Source organism: Leucopleurus acutus, assembly GCF_964270905.1.
Source record: "Leucopleurus acutus genome assembly, chromosome: 1".
Taxonomy (NCBI): domain Eukaryota; kingdom Metazoa; phylum Chordata; class Mammalia; order Artiodactyla; family Delphinidae; genus Leucopleurus; species Leucopleurus acutus.
The window spans coordinates 12,257,069-12,272,182 of NC_139142.1; the positions used below are offsets into that span (position 1 = coordinate 12,257,069).

At 35.3% G+C, this 15,114-nt stretch overlaps 1 protein-coding gene across 1 annotated transcript in view; it reads left to right on the forward strand.

Annotated features, from left to right (window-relative positions):
- Positions 1 to 15,114, forward strand: part of CATSPERB (cation channel sperm associated auxiliary subunit beta) — a gene marked incomplete at both ends in the record, with an annotated part of 128,825 nt that overhangs the window by 107,422 nt on the left and 6,289 nt on the right. The window contains 5 exons of the mRNA XM_082837650.1: positions 496 to 635; positions 2,800 to 2,997; positions 3,739 to 3,849; positions 7,177 to 7,287; positions 13,671 to 13,806. Coding sequence (XP_082693776.1) covers positions 496 to 635; positions 2,800 to 2,997; positions 3,739 to 3,849; positions 7,177 to 7,287; positions 13,671 to 13,806 — 696 coding nt within the window. The remainder of the gene's footprint in view (positions 1 to 495; positions 636 to 2,799; positions 2,998 to 3,738; positions 3,850 to 7,176; positions 7,288 to 13,670; positions 13,807 to 15,114) is intronic.

Consider the following 15,114-nt stretch of genomic DNA (forward strand, 5'->3'; position numbering starts at 1 on the left):
TTAAGGCAACTTATTTACTACTCAGCTCTGATTTACTAATTAGTAAAGATGGCAATTAGATTACATGGTCTTCCAAATCTCTCTTTCCATTTAATTTCTCAGTATGGAGAGGTTGCAAACAGAGGCCCTGAAGGCAGGAAATGGCCTAATGATGTATTGTGTTAAATGCCTAGGGTTTTTCTCTTGGCGGCAACTGATTGACAGCCCTTTAAATTGAGCGTGTATTCTCAGTTTCTCTACTGAGTTAGCCAACTCAGTGTGACCAAGACTATCCAAGTGACTGCCTTCGAGAATCTGGCTGAGGAATGAGGGGTGGAGGGGAGCAATATTTCTGTGAAAAAAATTAGGAGAAAATATTTGCAAAGTTAAATTTTTCTAAGAACTATTAAAGTTAACTGTATAAATAGATTCTGTAGATGTTCTAGAATTCTGATCAGCCAGTCATTATGAAATTGCTTAAAATTTTCATGTTCACTCTTGGCTTTGTTTCCAAAGGTGTTCAAACACTTGAAATCCCACTACTGAAAGTAGTCGTTGGAAACCCAAATTTGTTGGAAGTTAAAGTTGAAGGCCATTTTGATGACACTGATAGTTATCTAATGGAAATTTCTGCAGCCAGCAAAACTTTACGTCAAGTAAGTTTTTCTTTAATTATTAAAAAATATCTATGGATTATAGAAAATTTAGAATATAAGATAAGAAAAAGAAGGAAAATTTATGCATAATCCTACCTATCAAGGATGACTAAACACTTTTAACATTTTGGGAATTACGAAAAGGCTGTATGTCATAGAGATTAAAAAAGTGAGCTCTGGAAAAGACTACCTGAGTTAGTTTTCACTGCTGGTACTGTTTTTGTGAGCTTAGGAAAGTTACTTTACTCTAAGTTTCCTCATCTATAAAATGGAAGTGATACTAATAATGCCTACCTCTTAAGATTGTTTTGAGAATTAAATGTGATAATTCAGGTAGGCCATCTAAAACAATGTCTGGCACATAGAAAATGCTCAATCACTATGAACTTACAGTATTTTCCTTTTTTCCCCCTAAAACTGGGAGAGCATTGTATATACAGTTTTAAAAATTTGCTCCTTCCACTTAATTATATAGTTTAATCCCTTTGTGTCAATAAATATTTTTCAGCAAATTCTACAATCTGTTTATCATGAAAAATTTCAGATATAGACAAAAGAAGAATTTCCATATACCTATTTCTGAAATTAAACAATAGTCAAGGTTTTGATACTTCTGTTTTATCATCTCTAATTTTTTTGATTTATATTCTGACATAGTTTTAAATGAATAGCAGACATCATGTCATTTCACTCCTATATGCTTCCATACATATCTCCAAAAAATATGTGTATTATCTCTCACATAACAAGAATGCCATTATCATCCCTGAAATTTTTTAAACAAATTTTTTTTGGTACCCTATAAAACCCAGTCCATAATCAAATTCCCGCAATTTTCTAAAAAAAAAAAAATGTTTAGGATTGGTTTGTTTGAATTGGCATCCAAACAAAAGTCACACAGTATGTGGTTATTTATTAATCTCTTAAGTTTCTTTTAGTTTAAGGTAGGTATGACTCCATTTTCTTCCCCTGCCATTGAATTGTAGCAATTGAGTCAATTATGTTGTAGAATCTCCAGTATTCTAGATTTTTCTGTTTACTTCCTTATTTCTTATTGAACTAGTGCCACCCACCCCAAATTTCCTTTAATAATAGAACCCTGCTTAGATTCTGGTTCAATGTGTTTTCGCAAAAATTCATTAAAAATAGATTATTTTTAATGGCTTACAGAGTATAGAGATGGAGGCAAAACTACTAGAGCCTACTATATCAGTAAAATTATTAGTATTTCTACATTTTTTAATTTCAAGAAGTACTTAAAAATTTCAAACAGAATTTATCAAATTTTGTTGAATGTTTAATATCATGCAAGGTTCAAATATGGTTTTTGTACATAAATTTCTACTAAAAACATATCTTTGTGAAATACAGTGGTTGCTAAGTGAGTATCTTCTTTTCAAAATGTATACCAATGGAAGTTATTTTACTCATATTATCCAAGCAAATGTCAATGCTCATCAATGAATGAGGGAAGCCTTGCCATTCTAAGTTGGATTTACATCCAACTGCATCCAATAATAGTGTTTATTTAATAATAAACACTTGATCCTTGCTCATTTCCAAATGTCACCCACAGGCAATTAGATTGGAATGTATTTCTTCCTGGAAAAGAATATGTCTTCTGTTAAGATTTATCCTCAAACAGATCGTTATGATCAAACTTATGATTCTATTTCTGTTTTCTATTATCATTCTTTTTCTATTTCTTTTCATTTTCATTTTCTGTATTCTTTACTTGGGTACTGTGCTAGTTTGCCAGGGCTTCCATAACAAAATACTATGGACTGAGTGGCTTAAACAACAGAAATTTATTTTCTCACAGTTCCAGAGGCTAGAAGCCAAGATCAAGGCATTGGCAGGGTTGGTTTCTTCTAAGGCCTCCCTCCTTGGTCTGCAGATGGCTGTCTTCTCCCTGTGTCTTCACATGGTCTTCCCTCTGTGTGTGTCTGTTTTCAAATTTCCTGTTGTTATATGACACTCATCATATTGGATTAGAGCCTACCCTAATGATCTCATCTTAACTTAATTGCCTCTTTAAAGGCCTTATCTCCAAATACAATCACATTCTGAGATACTGGAGGTTAGGACTTCAACATATGGAGTAGACACAGTTCAGCCGATAACAGTTACTTTAAATAACCTTCATTTATTTGGATATTTCCAGGGTTCAACTTCACTGGCGTTTATTGTGTGGGGAGCATCGACTGAGTGTCTTGTTACAACATTCGTGCCAATGTTGAAAAGCAGCTGTAGTTATCTCAAGTCTATGCATCACATTCCTAGTGAAATTATCCCATTGGAAGACTGGATGAGTGGAGTTCACATGGACAGTCAGGGTTTTAATATGATCAAAGTTTTGCCAGTAAGAAACCTAAGCAGATTGTTTGAAGGGTACCAGTGATAGATTACTTTTGTATGATCGGCTGGCCATTCAGTCTTAGCATTTCTTTCCTGAAATGCTCAAAACACTCCAGTTATTTTTCAATCCTCATGTCATTTTGAGGATACGATGACTAAAATGTGAAAACTTTCTGAAATAATGATTTTTCTTGGTAACTTAGTCTTATCATTATTAATATCACATTTTATGCTGTATTATGGTGGCATAATCTTGGGCTTTAACAATATATACAGTTATTTGCCCTTAAGTTGACTCATTCTCATCCTGAGCTGATATATCTTACAGGTCCCATTTCAATATAATAACAATTTTAATTTTTGCCTTGTCAGACTCTGTGACTCTTTTTAAAATATCTTTGTTAACTTATTACTTATCATTTTCTTTGTGACAAAAAAAAATAACCAAACTTGAAGAATTATTTACTAAATATGTCACTAAGCCTCTTTATAAGGTGTTTAAACTTTATTGCATTGACTTTATGACAGCTACTTTAGGTTCTAAAACATTTTTCACTTATTTACAAGGTCCAAGTTGTATTACCATGGGTTGAGGGAGTGCTGGGGAAAGAGAAATTTACTTAAATACCAGGAGCTGAAAGTGAAATATTTGTTTTGAAAGCTTTTCTGGAAAATCAAGATTTTTAAATGAAAGACTTAGTAAATAATAATGAATTTTACACTAACTTTGTTTAATCATTTTCAGATAAACTACAGGCCTCCCTCTAATATGGGAATAGCTATTCCACTTACAGATAATTTTTATCATGCAGATCCTAGCAAACCCATACCAAGAAACCTATTTCACAAGTCAAAGGTAAATATTTTTTCTGCAAATGTACTAGTATTCATTTGAATTCAAGAAATCATTCAGTAAAATTACAGATGGACAGACTTAGCTGTGGAGATTAAATGAGAAGGTGCATTAAGCATAATCTGCCCTGATAACATCACTACTTCTTCTCCCCCTCCCCCTCCCTCTCCCCCTCCCCTTCCCTCTCCTCCTCCCTCATTAATACTACTACTACTACTACTACTACTACTACTACTACTACTACTACTACTACTACTGCTACTACTACTGCTATCCCTGTTCCTCCTCCTACTGCTGTAGCCTTTTCTTCTCTTACTGCTACTCCTGGATACAGTTTTGGAACCAAGAAGTCTAAATGGACTCTTTCCCCTTGACCTCTCCCTAGCTCCCATTTGAATTTCAAAGAGCATAGGTAGAGTGAGAACATTGTTTTTTAAATGAAAGGGGCCTCAGACCCATCTCACAGCTCTGTGAAAGGAATGATGTCCAAAAAGAGAGAAGAGTGTTTGCTCCAACATAGACTCATTTGAACTCCTGCCGAGGATCCGCCTAGAAAATAACCAAACCCCAGCAGCACTCTGCCTCTCTGGAGTCAGGGAGAGCAAGGTAGAACAGAGAGAAACCACTAGGCTCAAAAGAAGAATACTTCAGGACTTCCTTGGTGGTCCAGTGGGTAAGACTCCGAGCTCCCAGTGCAGGGGGCCTGGGTTTGATCCCTGATCAGGGGAACTAGGTCCTGCGTGCAGGTCGCAACTAAGAAGCCCGCATGCATATGTAACTAAAGATCCCGCGTGCCGCAGTAAAGACCTGGTCCAGCCAAAATAAATAAATACTTCTTTTAAAAAGGAAAAGTACATCATGCGGTGGCTTCCCAAGGAAACCTCACAGATACCTGTAATATCTCTCTTGAGAAAAACGCACCTAACTGCATATACATATGGACAAGCAGACATTCATATCCATTCAGGAACATACACACACACGCAAAGACAGAAAATCGTTGTTTCTTTTGTTCAAAATTCTTCATCATCTTCCCATCTCTTTCAGAGTAAAAGCCAAATTCTTACAATGGTTTATAAGGTCCTCTGTGGTTCAGCCTTAGCTTCACATCTGACCTGATTTCCCTCAGGTCACTCTGTTCTGCACACATTGGCCTCCTTGCTGTTCTTCAAGTATACCAGACATATTTCCACCTCAGGGTCTTTAAGTTTCAAAACTTTCCTCTGTCTGGAATGTACTTCTGCCAGATATCACATAGCGCATTCCATCACCATCTTCAGATTTTTGCTTAAATGTCACCATCATTGTGAGACCTTCCTTGGCCACTCTATTTAGGATTGTAACCTCCACCTCCACTGATGCCCACTCCTGTCCCCCTTCCCTGCCTTATTTTTCTTCACTGCACTTTTACAATTTTACATATTTTACCCATTTATTTATTGTATTTCATTAAAAGGTAAGCTACATAAAGCAGGGTTATTGTTGGGTTTTTTTTAAATCTATTCTATTCTCTACAATATCTTTAGTACCCAGAAAAGTGCCCGACATAGGGAGTGCTTAAAAATTGTTCAACAAATGAATAATACACATTTATACACATATGATTACACACACACACACACACACACACACACACACACACACACACTCACACACACACAAGGTTGACTTCTTGTTGAATCTTGGATTTCAAGGTAAGCAGCTCTGCTCCAGGCAATGAGCAACTCAAATATTGAATTCTTCAATTGCAGTTTCTTCCAAAGATAAAGTCTGATACATCACTAGACGCAAGCCTCATCTATTGAAATATGAGTTTAATATATTTACATGGAAATCCTTCGTTTGGATTTTTTTTTTCTTCTGGATTTTCTTGGGAGTTGAATAGGAAATGTATCTAATTTACACATAAGTAAATAACAGGTTTTGGGGGGGGCACCTTTTATACATTCAACAAATGTGAATTTCAGCATTTCCAGAGTTATCAGAAACTGTACAAACAGATATTCTCTGGGGAGACAACAGTGAACAAGATAAACATGACATCTTCGTGGATCTTTAATGGGGGAGAATAAGCTTTAAAAGTTATACAAATTAAATAGCATCATCTAGTGGAGCAGACTACTCAAAATTTATGTAATTCTGCCTCTGATCACCTCAAAATATAACAGCTGGGAAAAAAGTACATCTGAACCAACACTGTGACTTCTTGTTATGCTGACATCATCCCCTTACTAGACAATCATGTGTGATGTCATTCCACATACAGAGTTGGCAGTTAGACTCTCCAAGGATAAGCAGACAACTGTAAAACACCAAATATTTGAAGAAAACTTCCACAATAAAAAAGAAGCATAAATCTAAACAACTAAAAAACTCATGCCTTGGAAAACAGTATCATAAATACAAGCAAACTTTAGAATAAGCAAAATAATTATTTCAGAACAGTTTAGGTCATATTGCAACCATGAAAAAAAAATTGGAGACAGACATCACACACACAAAAAAGATGTCAGAAATTTAAAATGTAATCATGAAACAGTTCAAAAGATTGGAAGAGCTGAATGAACCTAACTAAGCAGCAAATTAGTTCTGAAATTAGATAGCGGTGATGACTGAATAACATTGTGAGTATACTAAGACCCACTGCATTGTACACTTAAAAATGGTAAATGTTATCTCAATAAAAAGAAGAAAAAAGAAGCAATGAGGACGAGAATGGTATTCTTAAAAGAAGTAGAAGGAAGAATAACGTTTTTAGAAATAGAGTTGATTATCAAAATCAAAAGCCAGTTCTTTGAAAAAATGAATAAACCAATAAAAAAACAAATAAAAACCAATAAACCAAGCAAGAGTGATCAAATGAAAAAATGAATGACAAGTGGATAGTTATAGCGGAGATTTTAAACAGCCTTAGTAACTGCTATGAGGAGAGATACGTACAAAATGGTAGGTTTGGAGAGTATCCATAGTCAGCAGCCCATCATATCAAGTCTGTTCTTTTAGGTCTCAGTTTCCATGCCAGCGATGGAGGTGGGCATCTTAATTACTGCATTCAGAAAGACACAGGCTTTCTGGGTCCCATGCATGTTGACTATCAACTGCCCTGAGGAAAACTGGCAAGCAGCTGAGTGATACTTGGGTTCATTCCAAGCAAATAGACAAAATTCAGAAATACTGTGCTTTTACCTTATTATTAATGGATTTTCTCCCTTTTTAACTTCTCAGGGATTTTATTCATTCAGGTAACAAATATTTATTGCACATTTACTCAGTTTGCATAAATCCTGCCACCAAAAAAAGCACGTCAACCTATTTTAATTCTATTTGCAGAAATCTGGTAAATTCAAACAGTGTGCAAATGTGTCTACTCGGGAGGAATGTAATTGCACAAATGATCAGAAGTTTTCACATGCTGTTGCTTTCTCAGATTGCAGAGAAAAGGTAAGATAATCTTTAATTTCCTGAAGACAGTATTTTCATATTAATAAGACTTTGAAATGCACATTTTGGTTAAACATGAAAACTAAGACATAGAAATACTGTTTTATTATGACATAGAATTAAATATGACATAGAGCTAAAAATATTTGAATTTAAATGTCCCCAGACACAGTAATTAACCTCATCTGTAGAACAGAATAATATCTGCATTGCCTTGCTCATTTCACAGGTTCTTATAAAGATACACACACACACACATGCTTCTATCTATGTGAAAACAATGTATAACCTGTCAAACGTTACACTAGGTTATGGTGAATATTGATTCATTTTAAAAAGTATTGACTATCAAACATGTATCATGTTCTGAGAATATAGAACTTAAAGCTCAAGGTACTAGTGACAAAATAGAAGACAGTATAATATGTTGGTTAGGAGATTGGGTTCTGTGTCAAATACTTCCTTCTGTTAGGCTCCAAACATTCAAACATGTATCAAGTTGATGTTGGTGTCTGCATTAGCTGACTTACCTGTGCACTTGGTATAACTTTCGAGTAGATCTATTTCAAAGGCCTTGTTGGACTGTATACAGCATTATTTTAAATGATTTTATACAAGGATAAAATCGCTTACTATAATACTGGGCATAGAGTCAGCAGTCAATAAACTATGAGGGTTGCTATTGTATACCTCCACAACTCCACCCTTGTTGAATTCCAGTATTTCTTGAGAATTTACTGTCTACCATGTACTGCTCTAAGGCTTCTCCATAACTTGTCTCATTTCATTTGAGCCACAGAGAAGCCTGGTAATTTGCTAAACCACATCATTAATATGTGATGGAGCTAGATTTGAAATCCAGAGCCTGAGTTTAATGAGTTTGGTTGAAAGATCATGACTGGGAGGGCAGCCAGCAGAAGCAAGAAGAACTACAATACTGCAGCCTGTGGAACAAAAACCACATTCACAGAAAGACAGACAAGTTGAAAAGACAGAGAGCTATGTACCACATGAAGGAACGAAATAAACCCCCAGAAAAACAACTGAATGAAGTGGAGATAGGCAACCTTCCAGAAAAAGAATTCAGAATAATGATAGTGAAGATGATCCAGGACCTCAGAAAAAGAATGGAGGCAAAGATGGAGAAGATGCAAGAAATGTTTAACAAAGACCTAGAAGAATTACAGAACAAACAAACAGAGATGAACATACAATAACTGAAATGAAAAATACACTAGAAGGAATCAATAGCAAAATAACTGAGGCAGAAGAACGGATAAGTGACCTGGAAGACAGAATGGTGGAATTCACTGCTGTGGAACAGAATAAAGAAAAAAGAATGTAAAAGAAATGACGACAGCCTAAGAGACCTCTAGGACAACATTAAACACAACAATATTTGCATTACAGGGGTCCCAGAAGGTGAAGAGAGAGAGAAAGGACCCGAGAAAATATTTGAAGAGGTTATAGTAGAAAAATTCCCTAACATGGGAAAGGAAATAGCCACCCAAGTCCAGGAAGCACAGTGAGTCCCATACAGGATAAACCCAAGGAGAAACATGCCAAGACATATAGTAATCAAATTGGCAAAAATTAAAGGCAAAGAAAAATTATTGAAAGCAGCAAGGGAAACATGACAAATAACATACAAGGGAACGTCCATGAGGTTAACAGCTGATTTCTCAGCAGAAACTCTACAAGCCAGAAGGGAGTGGCATGATATACTTAAAGTGATGAAAGGGAAGAACCTACAACCAAGATTACTCTACCTGGCAAGGATTTCATTCAGATTTGATGGAGAAATCAAAAGCTTTACAGACAAGCAAAAGCTAAGAGAATTCAGCACCACCAAACCAGCTCTACAACAAATGCTAAAGGAACTTCTCTAAGTGGGTAACACAAGAGAAGAAAAGGACCTACAAAAACAAATCCAAAACAATTAAGAAAATGGTCATAGGAACATACATATTGATAATTACCTTAAACGTGAATGGATTAAATGCTCCAACCAAAAGACACAGGCTTGCTGAATGGATACAAAAACAAGACCCATCTATATGCTGTCTACAAGAGACCCCCTTCAAACCCAGGGACACATACAGACTGAAAGTGAGGGGATGGAAAAAGGTATTCCATGCAAATGGAAATCAAAAGAAAGCTGGAGTAGCAATTCTCATATCTGATAAAACAGACTTTAAAATGAAGAATGTTACAAGAGACAAGGAAGGACACTACATAATGATCAAGGGATCAATCCAAGAAGAAGATATAACAATTATAAATATGTATGTACCCAACATAGGAGCACTTCAATACATAAGGCAACTGCTAACAGCTCTAAAAGAGGAAATCAACAGTAACACAATAGTAGTGGGGGATTTTAACACCTCACCTACACCAATGGACAGATCATCCAAACAGAAAATTACTAAGGAAACACAAGCTTTTAATGACATAATAGACCAGATAGATTTAATCGATATTTATAGGACATTCCATCCCAAAAGAGCAGGTTACACTTTCTTCTCAAGTGCGCATGGAACAGTCTCCCGGATAGATCACATCTTGGGTCATAAATCAAGCCTCAATAAATTTAAGAAAATTGAAGTCATATCAAGCATCTTTTCTGACCACAGTGCTATGAGGTTAGAAATCAATTACAGGGAAAAAATATGGAAAATACACAAATGCATTGAGGCTAAACAATACATTACTAAATAATCAAGAGATTACTGAAGAAATCAAAGAGGAAGTCAAAAAATACCTCGAGACAAATAACAATGATAACACGACATTCCAAAACCTATGGGATGCGGCAAAAGCAGTTCTAAGAGGGAAGTTTATAGCTATACAAGCCTACCTCAAGAAACAAGAAAAATCTCAAATAAACTATCTAAACTTACACTTAAAGGAACTAGAGAAAGAAGAACAAACAAAACCCAAAGTTAGCAGATGGAAAGAAATCATAAAGATCAGAGCAGAAATAAATGAAATAGAAACAAAGAAAACAATAGCAAAGATCAATAAAACTAAAAGCTGGTTCTTTGAGAAGATAAACAAAATTGATAAACCATTAGCCAGACTCATCAAGAAAAGGAGGGAGAGGACTCAAATCAATAAAATTAGAAATGAAAAAGGAGAAGTTACAACAGGCACCGCAGAAATACAAAACACCTTAAGAGACTACTACAAGCAACTCTATGCCAATAAAATGGACAACCTGGAAGAAATGGACAAATTCTTAGAAACGTATAACCTTCCAAGACTGAACCAGGAAGAAATAGAAAATATGAACAGAACAGTCACAAGTAATGAAATTGAAACTGTGATTAAAAATCTCCCAACAAACAAAAGTCCAGGACCAAATGGTTTCACAGGTGAATTCTATCAAACACTTAGAGAAGAGCTTACACCCGTCCTTCTCAAACTTCCAAAATATAGCAGAGGAAGGAACACTCCTAAACTCATTCTATGAGGCCACCATCACCTTGATACCAAAACCAGACAAAGATACTACAAAAAAAGAAAATTACAGACCAATATCACTGATTAATATAGATGCAAAAATCCTCAACAAAATACTAGCAAACAGAATCCAACAACACACTGAAAGGATCATAAACCATGATCAAGTGGGATTTATTCCAGGGATGCAAGGATTCTACAGTATACGCAAATCAATCAATGTGATACACCATATCAACAAATTGAAGAATAAAACCCATATGATCATCTCAATAGATGCAAGAAAAGCTTTTGACAAAATTCAATATCCATTTATGATAAAAAAAAAAAACTCTCCAGAAAGTGGGCATAGAGGGAACCTACCTCAACATACTAAAGGCCATATACAACAAACCCACAGCAAACATCATTCTCAATGATGAAAAATTGAAAACATTTCCTCTAGATTAGGAACAGGAAAAGGATGTCCACTCTCACCACTATTATTCAACATAGTTTTAGAAGTCCTAGCCATGGCAATCAGAGAAGAAAAAGAAATAAAAGGAATACAAACTGGAAAAGAAGAAGTAAAACTGTCACTGTTTGCAGATGACATGATACTATACATAGAGAATCCTAAAGATGCCACCAGAAAACTACCAGAGCTAATCAATGAATTTGGTAAAGTTGAAGGATACAAAATTAATGCACAGAAATCTCTTGCATTCCTATATACTAATGATGAAAAATCTGAAAGAGAAATTAAGGAAACACTCCCATTTACCATTGCAACAAAAATAATAAAATACCTAGGAATAAACCTACCTGGGGATACAAAAGACCTGTATGCAGAAAGCTATAAGACACTGATGAAAGAAATTAAAGATGATACCAACAGATGGAGAGATATACCATGTTCTTGGACTGGAAAAATCAATATTGTGAAAATGACTGTACTACCCAAAGCAATCTATAGATTCAATGCAATCCCTATCAAATTACCAATAGAACTGGAACAAAAAAATCTTAAAATTTGTATTTTTTTACGGAACTAGAACAAAAAACCTTAAAATTTGTATGGAGACACAAAAGACCCCGAATAGCCAAAGCAGTCTTGAGGGAAAAAAGCAGAGCTGGAGGAATCAGACTCCCTGACTTCAGACTATACTACAAAGCTACAGTACTCAAGACAATATGGTACTGGCACAAAAACAGAAATGTAGATCAATGGAACAAGATAGAAAGCCCAGAGATAAACCCACGCACCTATGGTCAACTAATCTATGACAAAGGAGGTAAGGATATACGATGGAGAAAAGAAAGTCTCTTCAATAAGTGGTGCTGGGAAAACTGGACAGCTACATGTAAAAGAATGAAATTATAACACCATACACAAAAATAAATTCAAAATGGATTAGAGACCTAAATGTAAGACCAGACACTATAAAACTCTTAGAGGAAAGCATAGGAAGAACACTCTTTGACATAAATCACAGCAAGATCTTTTTTGATCCACCTCGTAGAGTAATGGAAATAAAAACAAAAATAAACAAATGGGATCTAATGAAACTTAAAAGCTTTTGCACAGCAAAGGAAACCATAAACAAGACGAAAAGAGAACCCTCAGAATGGGAGAAAATATTTGCAAATGAATCAACGGGCAAAGGATTAATCTCCAAAATATATAAACAGCTCATGCAGCTCAATATTAAAAAAACAAAGAACCCAAACCAAAAATGGGCACAAGACCTAAATAGACATTTCTCCAAAGAAGACATACAGATGGCCAAGAAGCACATGAAAAGTTGCTCAACATCACTAATTATTAGAGAAATGCAAATCAAAACTACAATGAGGTATCACCTCACACCAGTTAGAATGGACATCATCAGAACATCTACAAACAACAAATGCTGGAGATGGTGTGGAGAAAAGGGAACCCTCTTGCACTGTTGGTGGGAATGTAAATTGATAGAGCCACTTTGGAGAACAGTATGGAGATTCCTTAAAAAACTAAAAATAGAATTACCTTATTGACCCAGCAATCCCACTACTGGGCATATACCCAGAGGAAACCATAATTCAAAAAGACACATGCACCCCAATGTTCATTGCAGCACTATTTACAATAGCCAGGACATGGAAGCAACCTAAATGCCCGTTGACAGATGAATCGATAAAGAAGGTGTGGCACATATATACAATGGAATAATACTCAGCCATAAAAAGGAATGAAATTGGGTCATTTGTAGAGATGTGGATGGATCTAGAGACTGTCATACAGAGTGAAGTAAGTCAGAAAGAAAAACAAATATCGTATATTAACGCATATATGTGGAACCTAGAAGAATGGTACAGATGAACCGGTTTGCAGGGCAGAAATTGAGACACAGATGTAGAGAACAAATGTATGGACACCAAGCGGGGAAAGTGGCGAGGGGGGGTGGTGATGGTCGGATGAATTGGGAGATTGGGATTGACATGTATACATTGATGTGTATAAAATGGATGACTAATAAGAACCTGCTGTATAAAAAATAAATAAAATAAGATAAAATTAAAAAAAAAAAAGATGATGACTGGCAGAGAGAGGGTCGTTAAGGATTTGGGCAAGACCTAATTCATGCAGTATCTTAGGGTATATGGGTTGGCCGAAAAAGGGTGGATACTATAATAGCAAATTCCTGTGAGAAAAGGCCGACAGAAAGGCAGGAGTTTTGTTACCACAGTCTTTGTGCACTACTTTTGGAGTTCACAGCGATTCTACTATAAGACAGATTTTTTTTTTTAATGCTCTGTGAAGGCAGAAACCCTCAGAAGCACATTTCATATAGAATAGACAAATTCTTGGGAATACATCTATTCATTCTTTACCAGGAAATGAAGAGTTAGTATTGAATTTTCCAAATTTACATTCATTCTTGGCATTTGCATTTTAGGTTCCTCGTTTTAAGTTTCCAGTTACACAATATCCAATTTCTTTGAAAATTTACAGTGAGGATGGACATATCCCAGTGGAAACTCCATACCTGGTTACTGTGACTGAAGTGAATAACAGGGAAAACTGGAACCTAAGTAAGGTTTGCTTTCTTCTACAATTATTACAGCTATGCGTACTGTTGTTATTATGTAGAGAAGTGGTTTACAAAACTGTTTACACAAAAGATAGTTGAGAGTTCTTTGGAAAAGAAGTCGAATCACTTGTCATGTTGCTGTTCACACTGCTTCTATCATCTCACACTTTTTTTTTTTTGAAGTATAAGTAATTTACAATATCATGTTAATTTCAGGTGTACAGCACAGTGATTCAGTTATATATATATACATATATATATATATTCTTTTTCAGATTCTTTTCCCTTATAAGTTGTTAAAAAATATTGAGTAGAAAAAAAAATATTGAGTAGAGTTCCCTGTGCTATACAGTAGGTCCTTGTTGGTTATCTATTTTATATATAGTACTCTGTATATGTTAATACTCACCTTCTAATTTATCCCCTCTCCACCTGCTTCTCCTTTGGTAACCATAAGTTTGTTTTCTATGTCTGTGTGTCTCACACTTATTTCATCATCACTTCCAGTGACCTGGACTCAGAGCCATTATGTAGATTAGCAGCAAAAATGATTGAATTTGTGCTACACGTTGGTCTGGTGTCTCCTTTCATTGCTTTTGCAATGTTATGGAGGGAGATATAAAACGTGTTGCCAGATTATCTAGAGGATCTATCTTCTAATTATATGAGAAAAGTTTCTTAAATATTTTATGGTAAAATAATTGAAAGGATGCAGAAGTATTTCTAAATAAGTAAAATAAAATCTACCACAATTCAATTTTACCTCAAATATGTACTTTTTTGTTGCACATTTGTGTTTGTTCACGAATGCATACTTTTAAGGAGATCAATAGGTAGATAGATTGATAGATCAATAGATAGAGGCAAATGAAATTTCCAAATGTAATCAAGCATCCAGACATTTGGTATTCAGTGAGAGTCTTACTCTGCCCAACATATGCATTTTTGAATTGAGCAAAAATTGAACTGAGCAAAGAGAATTAGTAAATATTTTGCTTTAACTCACATCCTCATTTTCTATGGTATGCTGGAGTCTGCTCTTTTTGAGCACTGATTGTTAAATATTCAAGCATATGGCATACTGGTTGTTAAACCATTCGTCGCTTAAAATTAGCCATGATGATATTCACATCCTGTATGGAGAAAAGGGAGAAAAGGGATGCAGTGTCAGATGCTAGGCCTAATTTCCCCTAAATATATTCTCCACAGAGTCAAACAGAACTAAAATAATGTATAATTTAGCCATGTTATGGAGTGGAATCTTTCATTGTACCTTACTGTATTTAAGAAGCTTTACATAGAATGAGAA